We start from the raw sequence: 14053 nt of genomic DNA, 5'->3' as shown, positions 1-14053 counted from the left end.
TCAGCCTTCCAAATTGCTGGGATTACAGTTATGAGCCACCGCGCCCGGCAGAATTCTTAATGTATTGCTAATTTTGGTCCACATTCTTACTTGTTGCAATTAGTTTTTGGAGGAAAAAAAATCGTGTGTCAGGCCCACTGCTTTATATGAACACTTAACTACCCCATCATACACTCCTACAGGCTGTGGGCCCTGTACAGTGAACCACACAAAAAATCAGCTTCTTTTTTGAAGAAAGGGCCACATGGAATATATCTTTCCTATCTTGTTAAAGAGGCACTTCAAGGCGTTAGGGCTTATAGAGAAGAACCTTTGTACTTTGACGAAGACGAACGTGAATGAGTATGGCAGGTTCAAGGCATAAGACAGGTCTTAAGATATAATTGTCCTTACTTCATCAGTTACCCTAGTATGTTTGCAGATTTGTCTTTTTTTCACTCATAAATTCTACTTTTATATTAAAAGAATCTATAATCTGAGACTGAACTCACTTTTTAAGTTATCTATATTTTGATCTTTTTAATTATACATATATATTTGCAAAAGTAGAGTTGTCAAATGTATCCCTTTTTTATTTTATGTCTTTGGAATTCAGGTGATATTTAAAAAGGTCTTTCCATCTCTCAGATTTTAAATGCAAAATATTATATAGTATCACTACGTAACCAAATCCTCAGTAGACTACACCTTATATTACTCATTCACACAAAGGCTTAAAAGGGCACTGATTGTCAACAAGGGATGATTTTGCCACCCAGGAGACATTTGGTTATCTCTGGAGACAATTTTGATCAACACGACTGGGGATGTGCTGACATCTAGTGGGTAGAGGCCAGTAATACTGCTAAACCTCCTACAATGCACAGGGTAGCCCCTTCCCCCGACCCCAACGAAGAATTATCCAGCCAAAAATGTCATATATGGATGAGGTTGCGAAGATCTACCATGAACCATTTCTCCTCTGTGACTGTTCAGATCCCCACTGTTTCAGGATATGTTTATCACAGAACATTGAAAAGATTGAGGGAGGTGGAAAAGAAAAAAAAAAGCAGGAACTGGATAAAGAAATTTTGGTAAATTGGAGAAAACCCTTTTACTTCATTTGTAGTGTCCTTAATTCAGTACCTCTAATTCTGCTCCCAAAACTGAAATTTAACAAACACCATTTTATAGAATACATCAGAAAAACGAAAAGAAAAATTCCTGACAAACATTGTCATACTTCCTAAGAGACAAAAGCATGAAGAAACTGATTATTATGTAAATGCCTTTATTTGAATTACTACATTGCTACCAGATTACATCACTTTTCAGAGTTAGAGTAACATAATACCTTGGAAACTATAGCAAACAGCTTGACAAAGCAAGAGTACATTAATTCCTACATATATACGTTTATTTTTAGTGACCACAGTTCTTTGTTTTAGGTGTAAAATTAAAAAATATATTGTACACTTAGCATACTCGGCCTACTAAATCCCGTCTAAGTTCTGAGCACATTCTCTCCTCAAAAGTATCATATTCAACAGCATTTTAAATTTAGAGAGAGAGAGTTTGATGATACAGGCTTTAAAACAAATAAGCATGTATTGAACCAAGTGATTTAAGACAAAATATTTCAGTTGTTTACAGCTTGGGTATGAGAGGGAAGATGCAAATTTAAGGTACATTTTTCTTCTAGCTACGATGTATGTTTTACTTACTTGAAGACCCCTTAAAAAAAGTAGCAAAATCAGCAGTCTTGTTTAATGTAATCAAAATATTCTTAAATGTACAAAAAAGGATCCTGTAGAAAGAATACTGTAAAAAGATACTGATCTTAAGAATAAAAGAATAAGAAAAGCTTCTATTACATTCTGCACAGCCAGTTACTTCGGCAGATTTTCAGTACTACAAAGATAAGCAAAGGATACTCATATCCAAATACCCTCTGACCATAGTTCTTGAATAAGAACTAGCATACTGGATGGAAAGCAAAATTACTGTCTAATAATATTCATATCCCATCATCTAAGCGAGTCCCCAGAGAGGGACATTCTAAGAGGGCAAAAGATAACAGAGCGAGAAATAACATACAGCAATGGGAAATGTCAAGGGCAGCATTCTAGGAAGAGAGAGTAAAATGTTTTGGCTATGAGCACATTTCAGGCGTGCCTGACAAATCCAACTCTGACTATGGGAAAGAGGAGTTGTTTTTATTAAACCCTTTCCCCTGAGGGCTCTCATGATGAGCTAGTCCTGTTAATCAAAATGAAAAGTCCTTTGAACGGCCAAGAGTTCCTTAAGTCATAAGCACTTCACCTGGAAATAGCTGACCTGCGAATCATGCACCTGGGAGCAAGGCTGATTTATTCAGATTGGTTATTTTACACTCTCTTCATTCCCCTGCCCATCAAACATGCAAACACAGTCATGACCATCTTGGGCTTTACTTCCACAAGGTCTTCAGGGAGAGCATATACTCTGGCTCCAATTCTTCTAGCCATTGACACTGCATACCTATTTTAGGGGGAAAAAAGTTAGGATGAAATTCTTGTCAGTTAAGGACACCACGTAAGACATCTATTTCCTCATATATGATTATCATGCTGGGATGTAAAAATTCCATATTGATAGTTTCTTCTGATTTTGATTTTTTTTTTTTTTTTGAGACGGAGTCTCACTCTGTCGGCCAGGCTGGAGTGCAGTGGCCGGATCTCAGCTCACTGCAAGCTCCGCCTCCCGGGTTTACGCCATTCTCCTGCCTCAGCCTCCCCAGTAGCTGGGACTACAGGCGTCCACCACCTCGCCCAGCTAGTTTTTTGTATTTTTAGTAGAGACGGGGTTTCACCGTATTAGCCAGGATGGTCTCAATCTCCTGACCTTGTGATCCGCCCGTCTCGGCCTCCCAAAGTGCTGGGATTACAGGCTTGAGCCACCGCGCCCGGCTGATTTTGGTTTTGATTTAACTTTGAAGTTATAGTAGGTTTTTAAGCTCTATTATTTGGGGCCAATAATATTTATTCACTCTTTTTCTCCAATGTGAGGTGAGAATTAAGCTTGAAGCACCAACTTTATATATATGTATATAAAATTACCTAGGCTGTCTATACAATCCATGTTAATATTCTCATTGCACACTCATGTGATCTTAGAGATATGAGGTGGAAAATCATGCTAGATGCAAAACCCAAGTTGTTAGGCAGATGCAATGAATACTTCCAAATATTCATGAGAGGGGAGACAGTCTACATGGCACATGGACAGAGTGGCTGGACCAAAAACTAGAAAAGGTAGACAAAGGAAGGGACAGAAGAACTGAGATGTCCAGGTAGGGGAATTTTCAGGAACACATCTCAACTAATCCATGAAGCATTTCTAGGTGTGTTGGAACCAGAATCTTTAAAGATAATTAAATCATCGAGTTTCTAGAAAAAGAGATTTCAAGAGTTCTTGATATATTGTGGGTATTAGACCTTTATCATATCTGCTAGAAACATTTTTCAAGGAAAAAATAATGTGCCTAACTCCAAAGTATTGCAAGAATGCTTCTTAGCTGTTCCATAATGCAGGACTGTGGATGGATTTTCAATGTCTAACTAGCAAAGTTTTCATGGGTCACCCATGAAGCCAGATCACACTCTACGTCTTTGGTGAAGAAGGAAATAGGCTGGTGGAAAAGACCTTCTGAATATTGTTGAAATGCAAGAAACTATAGTCTTCTGTGGAGGGCTAGCAAGCATTCTGTTAATATGGGAACTGACGAAGATAAATTCAACAAATGTAGTAAGAATGATCTATGTATAGTAAAAGAGACATAAGTTGGATAATGTGTTTTTTAAAAAAGAATGAGACAGGTGAACACCTTAAGCTCATATTTTCCTTGTTGTAAAGTTTTACCTGATTTGCATTAAAATACATGCTACATTATTTCTGTAATCCACTGAAGCAACAACTGACTAAGCACCTAGTAGGCCAAGTACAAGGCTAGGCTCTTATAATTTTTAAAAATTTAATCTTTATAAAATCTCTAAGGTAAGAATTATTGCCCCCAGTTTACTGATGAGGAATCTGAGGCTCCAAGAGGTTTCTCCCAAGGTGACACCACTCTTACATGGCAGAACCTGAATTAGAATTCAGATCTGTCCAGCTGCAAAGCTGTGTTCTTTTCATGCTATTAGCAGTCTCCCTTACTTGGCATTATTGTGCTTGTCATCTTCTGTTAGATTGCCACTCTTCACAAGGTCATAGTTTATACAGCCTGGCTGGATGGCATCAATTAAATCCACAACTGCCAAACTGGAGCTGATCGTCTTGTCCTAGTGTGAAAGGAGAACAAATCTGAGAATTTTGATACATACAAATTAACATGTGCTTACTTATATCAAGTGTCCAAAACAAAGCCCAGTGAATTCATAAAGAATCGTGCCATTAGTCCAACAATAATTCTCACTCACAAAGAAGCCAAAGGTTGCCTTCCCAAATGATAGATGTTATCTCGCAAACATAATATTTAATAGTCAAATATGGATTCTGACCTTAAAACTCTGAATGGAAGTTGATTTTCCAGCTTCACTCAACGTTCTGTTTACCCAGTTCACAATGATGTCATCATTGGCTTTCTGACCATCTCCAAGATCTTCCAGGACATTGAGGGTGTATCTAAGAGAAGCAGCAGAAGAAAACGTCACAATCTACTTTATGAAGAAAAATGCAAACATCAGAAAGATGCTTTATCTTCCACTTTTAATATTCCTTAGATTTCAAGGACTAAAGATTTCATGGAAAGAGATTCACACTATGTGAAAAAAATATTTTAAGCTGTAGTGGCTTGCTACTGTTCTACCCTTTGTAGTGGTGAGAGAGGAGCAGATTGACAGTGCTTTAATGAGCAGGTCCAACGGCCTACTGCAGGCACATTTTGTACTATTCCAATAGTGGTAATGGCATAAAATAAGCTGTGCTTTGGCTGGTGCCCAGTCATAATGAATGCTTTTCAGCATTATGGTGATCTTCATCAGCATTACAGAGAGAGATCTTTATTTTCAAATGAGCACGAGGATGTTCATAATTTTGTTCTGACAATTTTTTAATTCACTGACACAAAATGAGGTTGAAATCTATGTGTCAGGCTTCCTATGTTTTAGAAAAGGGACTAGCCATAGTTCTGCTGCCTAACTTGCAAGGAAGCATCTCCCACTTAACATCCAACATATATTCATTAATTAAACTCATTTTGGAGTATAAATACAACATATTTCAAAAGTGTAGTCATTGACATGTTCACTTATTAAACACAGTAAGGACTAAATCACAGACCTCTGTGATAGTAAAGACTAAACAGCTAAAATTGTGTACTATACCTTCTCATCAGCTGCCAGACTAAAGCTAAAGTCAGGGTTTGGTTCCCATCATTCAGGTCTTGCCCTCCAATGCCAACCAGGGAGAATTTAGCAGGATGCTTCCCTAATTCAACAGCATAGTTGCAGTTTTCTAGCTGCAAAGGCACAAGAGTAAATGGTTAAAGACTTCCATTTGTTTAATCTGCATACGTGTGTGTGTGTCTTGTATAATGCTAGGTATCAGCACACAAAAACAAATAAGACACAGTTTTTGTACTCAAGAAGCTCAGCGTCAAGAGTTTTAGAAACAAAGGAATGAATCGAGAATAAAACTACTCTAACAAAGATACACAGCAACTTAATTATCTACCTTTTTCATGTTGGCTCCCAGTTTCGGGTATGGAGGTTTATTAACCTTACTCCAGTCAACAGGAACTTTAATTCGTTCATATAACTGTAAGATTACCAGGGCATCTTGCAGGTCACTAATGATTTAAAAATAATGTAATCAGTGTTTTCAGGAAGCTGGGACTTGACTTTCCTTAAAAACAATAACACTACATTGTCAAACAAGATATATAAAACCATAAATAATACCTAAGACTCATATTGTCTATCAATCTGTTCTGAAAATAGAGCTAAGACCATTCAATTCATTTATAAGTATTTATTGAGAGCTTACTGTGAGCAAGGCACTGTTCTAGAGGCTGGGCCCACAGGACGAAAATTCCTGTCCTTGCATTAGAGTCAGAGAGATAGACAATAAACAAGTACATGGATAAACAAACAATACGGGGTGTTGTTTGTTTTGTTGACAATAAACAATTTTACGGGTATATGTAAGTGCTATGAAGAAAAAAAGGAACTAGGGTTAGGGGTTACAGAGTAGCAGGTGGTAGTCAGGAAATCTTTGAATCAGTGACTGGAATACAGTAAGGGTATAAGCCATTATATGCGAGCAAAGAACGTTCTAGGCTGAGAGAAGAGTGAGCCAAAGTCCCCGAGTTGTTGTGGATGGTCTACTTAAAGGATTCCCTGGTCTCTGTTTCTTTCTTTTTTACCTTTCTTTTTTTTTTTTCCCCCTCTTAGAAATAGGATCTCACTTTGTTGCCCAGGCTGCAGTACAGTAGCACAACCATAGCTCACTGAAGCCTCAAACTCCTGGGCTCAAGTAATCAGCCTCAGCCTCCCGAACGGCTATCTGTCTCAAAATATAAAGTATTTGCTCCCTAGGGTACTATAAAGACATTTATATATTCTATCACTTACAGTTAATGATCATGTAAATAAATAATTAAAGCTTCTGTGTATTGGGAAAATGATGGAAATCACCACTCGACATTTTCCAATATAAATAATAGCTACAAATTAATATCTAGAAAATCTTTAGAGCTGTCATTATTTAACATCCATTCATGACATTCATAATTGTTTACAATAGCAGTAGGCAGGCTTACGCATAGAGATGGTTTACATGGGGATTGACACCAAGAGAGTTCATCCAGTTACGGAAGGTTCTTTCTTCACGAGTTTCTCCTGTTAAGAATATTCACAAAATTTACTGAACACTTTATGTATGTGCATACAGTGCCAATCCACATATTAGATTATTTTCTCTCTCTATTCAGATCTAGAAGTTTTCAATAACACGAGTTTCCAAGCATTCTCCTAAGTACATACATTCTCTCTAGATACAGGCTTATTTTTCAAATTTGAACTTATTTTAAAATTAAAGAATACAACCTTATTCTAACCAGTTAAGCAATTTAGAGGTTTATGAACTTTTTATAGTCTCCTCAAATCTTTCTCCAATATTTCCTCAAATCTGCATCCCTCAAAGTAACTGATGTTATCAGTTTAGTTACTGGTTTTATAGAAATATCGGTGGACACTCAATGAATTACTATTTGCTTTATTTATTTATTTATTTATTTATTTATTTATGAGATGGAGGTTTGCTCTTGTTGCCCAAGCTGGAGTGCAGTGGTGCGATCTCAGCTCACTACAACCTCTGCCTTCCAGGTTCAAGCGATTCCCCTGCTTCAGCCCCCCGAGTATCTGAGATTACAGGCGCGCACCACAACGCCCGGCTGATTTTTTGTATTTTTAGTGGAAACGCGGTTTCACCATGTTAGCCAGGCTGGTCTCAAACTCCTGACCTTAGGTGATCTGGCTGCCTCGGCCTCTCAAAGTGCTGGGATTACAGGCGTGAGCCACCATGCCCGGCCACATTTCTTAATTTTTATAGACTATACTTCATGCATATATAATCTGGAAAAGGTAAACTCTGCCTTTCCAAAACTTAAAATTTAGTATATATTATCATTTGGTTTTTGAGGAGGTAAGGGTGAAAGGAGTTGGGGTTAGTTCCAGTTACACTGACTGTGGATGAATGAAACATAAATATATACTAAATTTACAGGTCAAACTGAATGCATATGTGTACTTTTTCCTGATGAGAGGATTAAAAAGTGGTCTAACCCTAAAGATTAAAACTAAAGACTGATTTACTAAGTGGCTTTACATTAAGTGACTCGACTACTTTTTTTTTTCTTTTTTTTTGAGACAGAGTCTTACTTTGTTGCCCAGGCTGGAGTGCAATAGCATGATCTCGGCTCACTGTAACCTCCGTCTCCCAGGTTCGAGTGATTCTCCTGCCTCAGCCTCCCGAGTAGCTGGGATTACAGGCACGTGCCACCACGCCCAGCTAATTTTTTAATTTTTAGTAGAGGCGGGGTTTCACCACGTTGGCCAGGCTGGTCTCAAACTACTGACCTCAGGTGATCTGCCTGCCTCGGCCTCCCAAAGTGCTGGGATTACAGGTGTGAGCCACCGCACCTGGCCTTGACTACTTTACTTAAAAAGTTCACTTGTATCATCCTTTTCTGCCAGTTTTTACTCAGCACCGGCATCTGCTTCTTGCAGATATAAAAAAACTTATTAAGTCTAGATTGTAAAATCATTACGGCCTATGTATTTCTACTCTATAGTCCCACATATTCGAATTTGAGAAGTTTTTAGTTACCTTCTAATAGAGTCCAGTCAATATCCTGGTTCTCTGGCTTAGTTAGTGCTGGGTATTTATTAAACAGGTTAGCCACGAAAGCTAAGTTGAGTTTGGGGTTTCCACTGACAACATCAGCAGGGGTAACAAACTGTCTGCAACCTAATTTATCTGCTTGTTGAAGCATACTCTCGGCTCTCTTCAAATCATCTGTTTCCTGTTGAAACAAAATAGGAAGACTTTGTCAAAGGCCATACTAAAAATGTAGAAAATGTCCCCACAATCATAGTCTGGGTATACAGTTCTGCTTTCTTTTAGCCAACATATGGTACTTATTATAAAATTGTTTTGAATGCAAAAAAAAAAAAAAAAAAAAGTTAGCGCTGTTAGAGGTGCAGTACTTTTAATACACACTAGATGGCGCCAGATCACATGCCAAACTACAGAGTACATTTAAATTGCATTAAGAAAGAAGTTATGTAAAAGCTTGGGGGAAACTCCCAGATTTTGTTTGAAAATCTGTAGAGAAAACATATACATTCACCATCTTCACTTTCTCCAGTTCCACTTTTCCTTTTTTCCTTCTCAATAGGAAAACAGCTTCAATTCTCCTTTTAAGCCATCTCAAGTTAAATATTCAGATAGTTTCAGTAGAATTTTTTTCAAATGTACTTATCTACAATGAATCTCTACTAATTATTAAATGTGAAAGGGTATTAACTGTAGTCCTACTTAAGTCTCATTTAGAAAACAGTGTTCATTTTCTGTAAATTGTGGGTTCATTCTCCTCAACCTGGCTTATTTTGTTTTGCTGATTTACTACTTTCTGCTTTGGAGTTTCTCCTTTTCTCTACTGGCTCTCAGCTGAACTTCACTGAGGCTTCTGGGTACTGTGCATTAGGTCAATGAGCTTCATGACAGAGTCGACTCCTTGGAACTCAGGAACCTCTGGGGCTGTGTTATGCAGCAGAAGGAACTGGAAAGGAGGGCACTGTTGGAGAGCCAGCTAGAGAGAGAGGAAGTTGTGCTGAGCTGTGGAAGTCGGCTCCCCTGGCTGAGGGAGAAGATAGATACCTTCATTCAGTGCATGTTCAAATCCCAAGGGAAATGCTTGTGAACTGTTGCTTGAATTGAGGAGAAGCAGAGAATCTATTTTTACTGATTTCTTTTGAGCATAGGGAGAATGGTGGAAGGCAAGACCAAGGATTAATCTCAGGGAACTGAAGGATTAAAAAAGGACGAAGGGAAGGGATTTTTTCCATTACAAAGATCAAGAGAAAAAAGTTAAACTGAAATTGAAAAAAGGTGAAACTGTTCAGAGTTAAAATTAGGCCTTGGTTGGATGTGGTGGCTCACGCTTGTAATCCCAGTACTTAGGGAGGCCGAGGCAGGAGGATTGATTGAGCCCAAGAGTTTGAAACTAGCCTGGCCAACATGGCGAAACCTCGATTCTTGAAAAAAAAAAAAAAGGCCCTAAAGAAGGTGTAAAGCGGAAAAAGGTGAAGGACACTGAAAACCATGAGAATAGCATGAGCAAAGGCACCTGGGTGGTGCTGGGAAGGAAGGTTGGGGTGGGGAATACAGACTTTTGGGGAAATAACACTGGATAGATTTTAGAGCAAGATTTGTATGGTGAGTGCCAAGCAGAACATTTCAGACTGAATTCTAGAGTCAACAGAAGAATCCTTGTCGGATTCTGAAGAGGGAAGAGACAAAAGAGTGTTTTAAGATCAATTGGATTGACTAGAGAAGGGGTGTATCAGAATCAGTTAGTATACTGATGCCATTTACCCTGGTATCAGATCACATGGCTAGCCATCCCAGACAGCTCCCTTCTTGGACAAGATGGCCCCTCATTCCTACCAAGAGTGACCTGAGCTGAAGAGTTTTGCATTTAACATACAGACAGAAATATAAGCACACAAGTCAGTTACAAATTCAGTTCTGGTAAGGGCAGCATAAAAATGGTTTAGCCAATGTAATCCACTCCATCCTATGGCATAATAGGATAGATATATGGATTTTGTTAATTAGTAGCATGCATTCCATATCTAATAGGTACAAAAACCACAGATTCCTAGAAACTTGGGACTAAATAGTCCAGTCTAACTCCTTACTTTATGGATGAACAAAGTGAAATCCAATTTTGAGAAGGAACTTGCCCAAGGTCACTAAACAAATTAGTGACATAACCAGGGAACATGGTCTCTGAGAGTGATTCCTTAAATTAGATTTCATAGATTGGGAGTTTGTAAAACATAATCACATTACTCTCAACACAGGAATATGAATATATGTATATATGAATATACAGTCACTAAATCTATTACTGTGGTTGTAATCCAAATACTTGGAAAAGGTTAGCTTCTAGTTGCTTATTTCCCCATACTTGTTTTGAATATTTTATGCCATTCACATAAATCAATACCACAACAACGATGGAATTCACTAACAATCAAAATAAATAAAAGCTAGTTTTCTGGCCTCTGAATTACATGTACAGTAATACATTTTAAAATAATGCTTAAAATTGCCAACTACACTTCATACAATTATAAAAATTATTGTATTTATAAGAAATTGACAATAATTTTGGAAGATTGTAGAATTCAAAAGAGCACTTATACTTACATTGAAACCTGACATGTTAATATCTATCCGTGGTTCACCTTCCTTTTGTCCTTTTGGTGCGATTTGATTGAGAAGATGGAAATAGGCTTTGGAATCCTACAAAGAATTGAAAATGTCAGTGAGATCACAGTGACAAGGAATGAATGTATCCTATTGTCCCATGTTTGGAAGCCTATTTGCATTGGACTTTTTGAGAATATATGGCACAAATCTCTCTGCCTTCTAATTTAACAGGTGTCTTCCCCAGAAAAGTCCATCTATCTGGCCTTATATCTGTCTTGCATTTGGATGAACTGGATTTTGACATGACTTCACAATTATTAAAGTCATCGATACAATAATGCTAATAAACATATAACCAGTTCTGTACCTTCACTGAATTACTGAAGTCAATAAGCTTGATAGACAAAACAAGCATTTAAAAAAGTAGAAGAGCAGAAATCCAGGAAGCATAGAAGAAAGAGAAAATAAACAGGTTATACCATTACAAAGCATAATGAATATACCACACCTATGAAGAAGTGATTAGCTATGTTATAGATGTATTAAATTGTAAATTTAAATGACAAAAGCATTAAATGATAAACATTTTAGTTGCTAAAATAACACTGAACCCTCTATGATCTGAATGTACTTAAAAAAACAAACGTCTCTTTTCGTTTTAAACCCCTGGACTAAATCACTTGAATGTTGTTTTCTTAGAATCCCAACACTGAAAACAATGGGGTTTGCTCACAGTCAACATGAATTCAGGTTGTGTGGACAACTCCACAAAACACAGCTTGAAAACCATTGTACTCGCACAAACGCTTATTAAGAGCCTTCACACACGTGCCAAGTAAATTCCTGCATCTTTGGAATGCTAGAGGACAGGAATTTAAGTGAAGGTTCCTTAATCCTGCCATATGTGAAGACCACCTTCCAGGTATGATATTAATAGTTTCCTGTTACTGGGCTTTGAAGGTCCAGACAGGCTATGAAGAAGTGTTTCTCATAGTCTGTGTGCATACTAACACCTGAGGAAGTTGCTTAATATGTGAATTACTGAATCCAATTCCTGAGCTACCAAATATAAATGTCTGGGAGCTGCCCAGAAAGGTGCCTTTTAAATCAGCTACCCAAGTGAGTTTGAAACTTGGTGCCATAAATGATTCTAAGAATGGGGGAAAATCAGGTGATTGAAAGCTATTTCAGAGCAATTCTTAAATAGCCAACTCTGATCCTATCATTCGGGGGGGCATAGCATTTACCTCTTAAGGAATAGTGTACTACAGCTGTGAAAGTGCTTTCGCTTCCAATTACTTGCTAAAGCTACATAAACAATTTATAATCTAAACCTATGGTCTTGAGAAGAACAAGTAAAGAGCAGACCCAGCAAAATCTGTATTTAGTACCCTGAAAACGGCTTTACAGGTGAAAATTTGAACTTGAATACAGATAAACTGGAAGTTGGTTTCCGCATTACCAAACAATTATTTCCTTTTTAAAAATATTCACGGCCGGGCGCGGTGGCTCACGCCTGTAATCCCAGCACTTTGGGAGGTCGAGGCGAGCGGATCACGATGTCAGGAGATCCAGACCATCCTGGCTAACATGGTGAATCCCCGTCTCTACTAAAAATACAAAAAAAATTAGCCAGTCGTGGTCGTGGGTGCCTGTAGTGCCAGCTACTCAGGAGGCTGAGGCAGGAGAATGGCGTGAACCTGGGAGGCGGAGCTTGCAGTGAGCCAAGATGGCGCCACTGCACTCCAGCTTCGGCGATAGAGCGAGACTCCGTCTCAAAAACAAAAAAACAAAAAAACAAAAAAAAAATCAATCAGACTTGGTGGTGTGGACCTGTAGTCCCAGCTACTTGGGAGGCTGAGGTAGGAAGATCGCTTGAGCGTGGGAGGTCAAGGCTTCAGTGAGCCATGTTAGCACCACTGCACTACAGCCTGGGTGACGAAGTGAGACCCTGTAACAACAACAACAACAAAAAACCTGGCCAAACATATTGTATAATTAAAAGAGAGGGCAGGGTCAGTTGGTCTTATAATTTTGGGGCTATTCTTAATTTTCATGGATGAAATCAGTAGTACAGGCAACTCACTGCTTCCTCTCATCACTGAACAAAATCATATGATCGCCTATGCATAGTACTGTTTTCACAGCCTTGCTGGTCAGTAACGTCTGATGAAGATCCTTAAGTTTTTTCCCTGTGTACCAACATCTGGATGTCAGACAGAATTAAGGCAGTTAAGGAGAACTCCACACAATGTTTGCTATGGTAATATTGGCCCTCTCTGCATGAGAAGCCAAAGGCAACATGTAATAAATGTCTTCCTCCATTGTTAGTTTTCCCCCACTGCTCATGATAAACAGTGAGTAAAAAAAAAATTCAATTCAATGCAAGAAATATGAGGGTCTTGTATGTGCCACATACTATGTTATAGGTTGGCTTTAGTAGGAGGGCCCTGGAGCAGGGGCTGAGGTAGGATACACAGACATAAATAAGAGCTCATCACTATCCTCGAGGAACTCACAACTAAAGGTAGGATAAAATGAGAGGAGAAGCCAAATAAAAATGGTTAAGAGGAAATCGTGAGGCCCTTCCTCTCTCTTCTAGGTGTGTTTACTAACAGGTACACTGAGGCCTGGGAAAGGCAGTTAAGAATGGAATAGTCATGTCCTATTCTTTAATACTCCATGTTTAACAATCGGCAGAATATAACAAATTAGCATTATAATGATAAATTAGCATAATATTTTTACCTTTTTCCACAAAATAAAACATAGGTGCTAATGCTCCTTATCTGGCTCTACTTCTCTTCTAAAATCTACCTTCAGGGCCAAGAGGCAACAAGGCTTGGTGATACAGTGTTAGGATTTTCCCTCTGTTAAGCTGGGATGAAATCTTCCAGCTATTATATCCCCCCAAAATGTTGTGGCTCTTTGAACAGTTACCTTGATGTCAGCACTAAAGTTGTTAATTTTTTGCCAGCCCGAGTTTTCCAAATGAAAGTTTGCCCATCTAAGCAGAAGCTCTTCTGGAGACAATTTCATAAGTTCCTCCAAAGTCTCACCATCTCGGAGCAAAGCAGCCAAGGCTAGAAGAAAA

The 14053-nt window shown here is 38.4% G+C and overlaps 1 protein-coding gene across 5 annotated transcripts in view; it reads right to left on the bottom strand.

Annotated features, from left to right (window-relative positions):
* Nucleotides 1–1253: 1253 nt before the first annotated feature.
* Nucleotides 1254–14053, bottom strand: part of PLS3 (plastin 3) — an 87865-nt gene continuing 75065 nt past the window's right edge. For 4 of the 5 annotated variants that reach the window (XM_077987875.1, XM_077987877.1, XM_077987876.1 and 1 more), the window contains 9 exons: nucleotides 13900–14042; nucleotides 10957–11052; nucleotides 8347–8542; nucleotides 6779–6857; nucleotides 5692–5806; nucleotides 5343–5476; nucleotides 4518–4641; nucleotides 4174–4298; nucleotides 1254–2499 (listed from right to left, as the gene is read on the bottom strand). In XM_077987875.1, the coding sequence (XP_077844001.1) occupies nucleotides 2367–2499; nucleotides 4174–4298; nucleotides 4518–4641; nucleotides 5343–5476; nucleotides 5692–5806; nucleotides 6779–6857; nucleotides 8347–8542; nucleotides 10957–11052; nucleotides 13900–14042 (1145 nt within the window). In that variant the 3' untranslated portion in view covers nucleotides 1254–2366. The remainder of the gene's footprint in view (nucleotides 2500–4173; nucleotides 4299–4517; nucleotides 4642–5342; nucleotides 5477–5691; nucleotides 5807–6778; nucleotides 6858–8346; nucleotides 8543–10956; nucleotides 11053–13899; nucleotides 14043–14053) is intronic. The other variant, NM_001266221.1, reaches the window with a different exon arrangement.

Source organism: Macaca mulatta, chromosome X, assembly GCF_049350105.2.
Source record: "Macaca mulatta isolate MMU2019108-1 chromosome X, T2T-MMU8v2.0, whole genome shotgun sequence".
Lineage (NCBI taxonomy): Eukaryota > Metazoa > Chordata > Mammalia > Primates > Cercopithecidae > Macaca > Macaca mulatta.
This window is presented reverse-complemented; position numbering and strand designations above follow the sequence as displayed.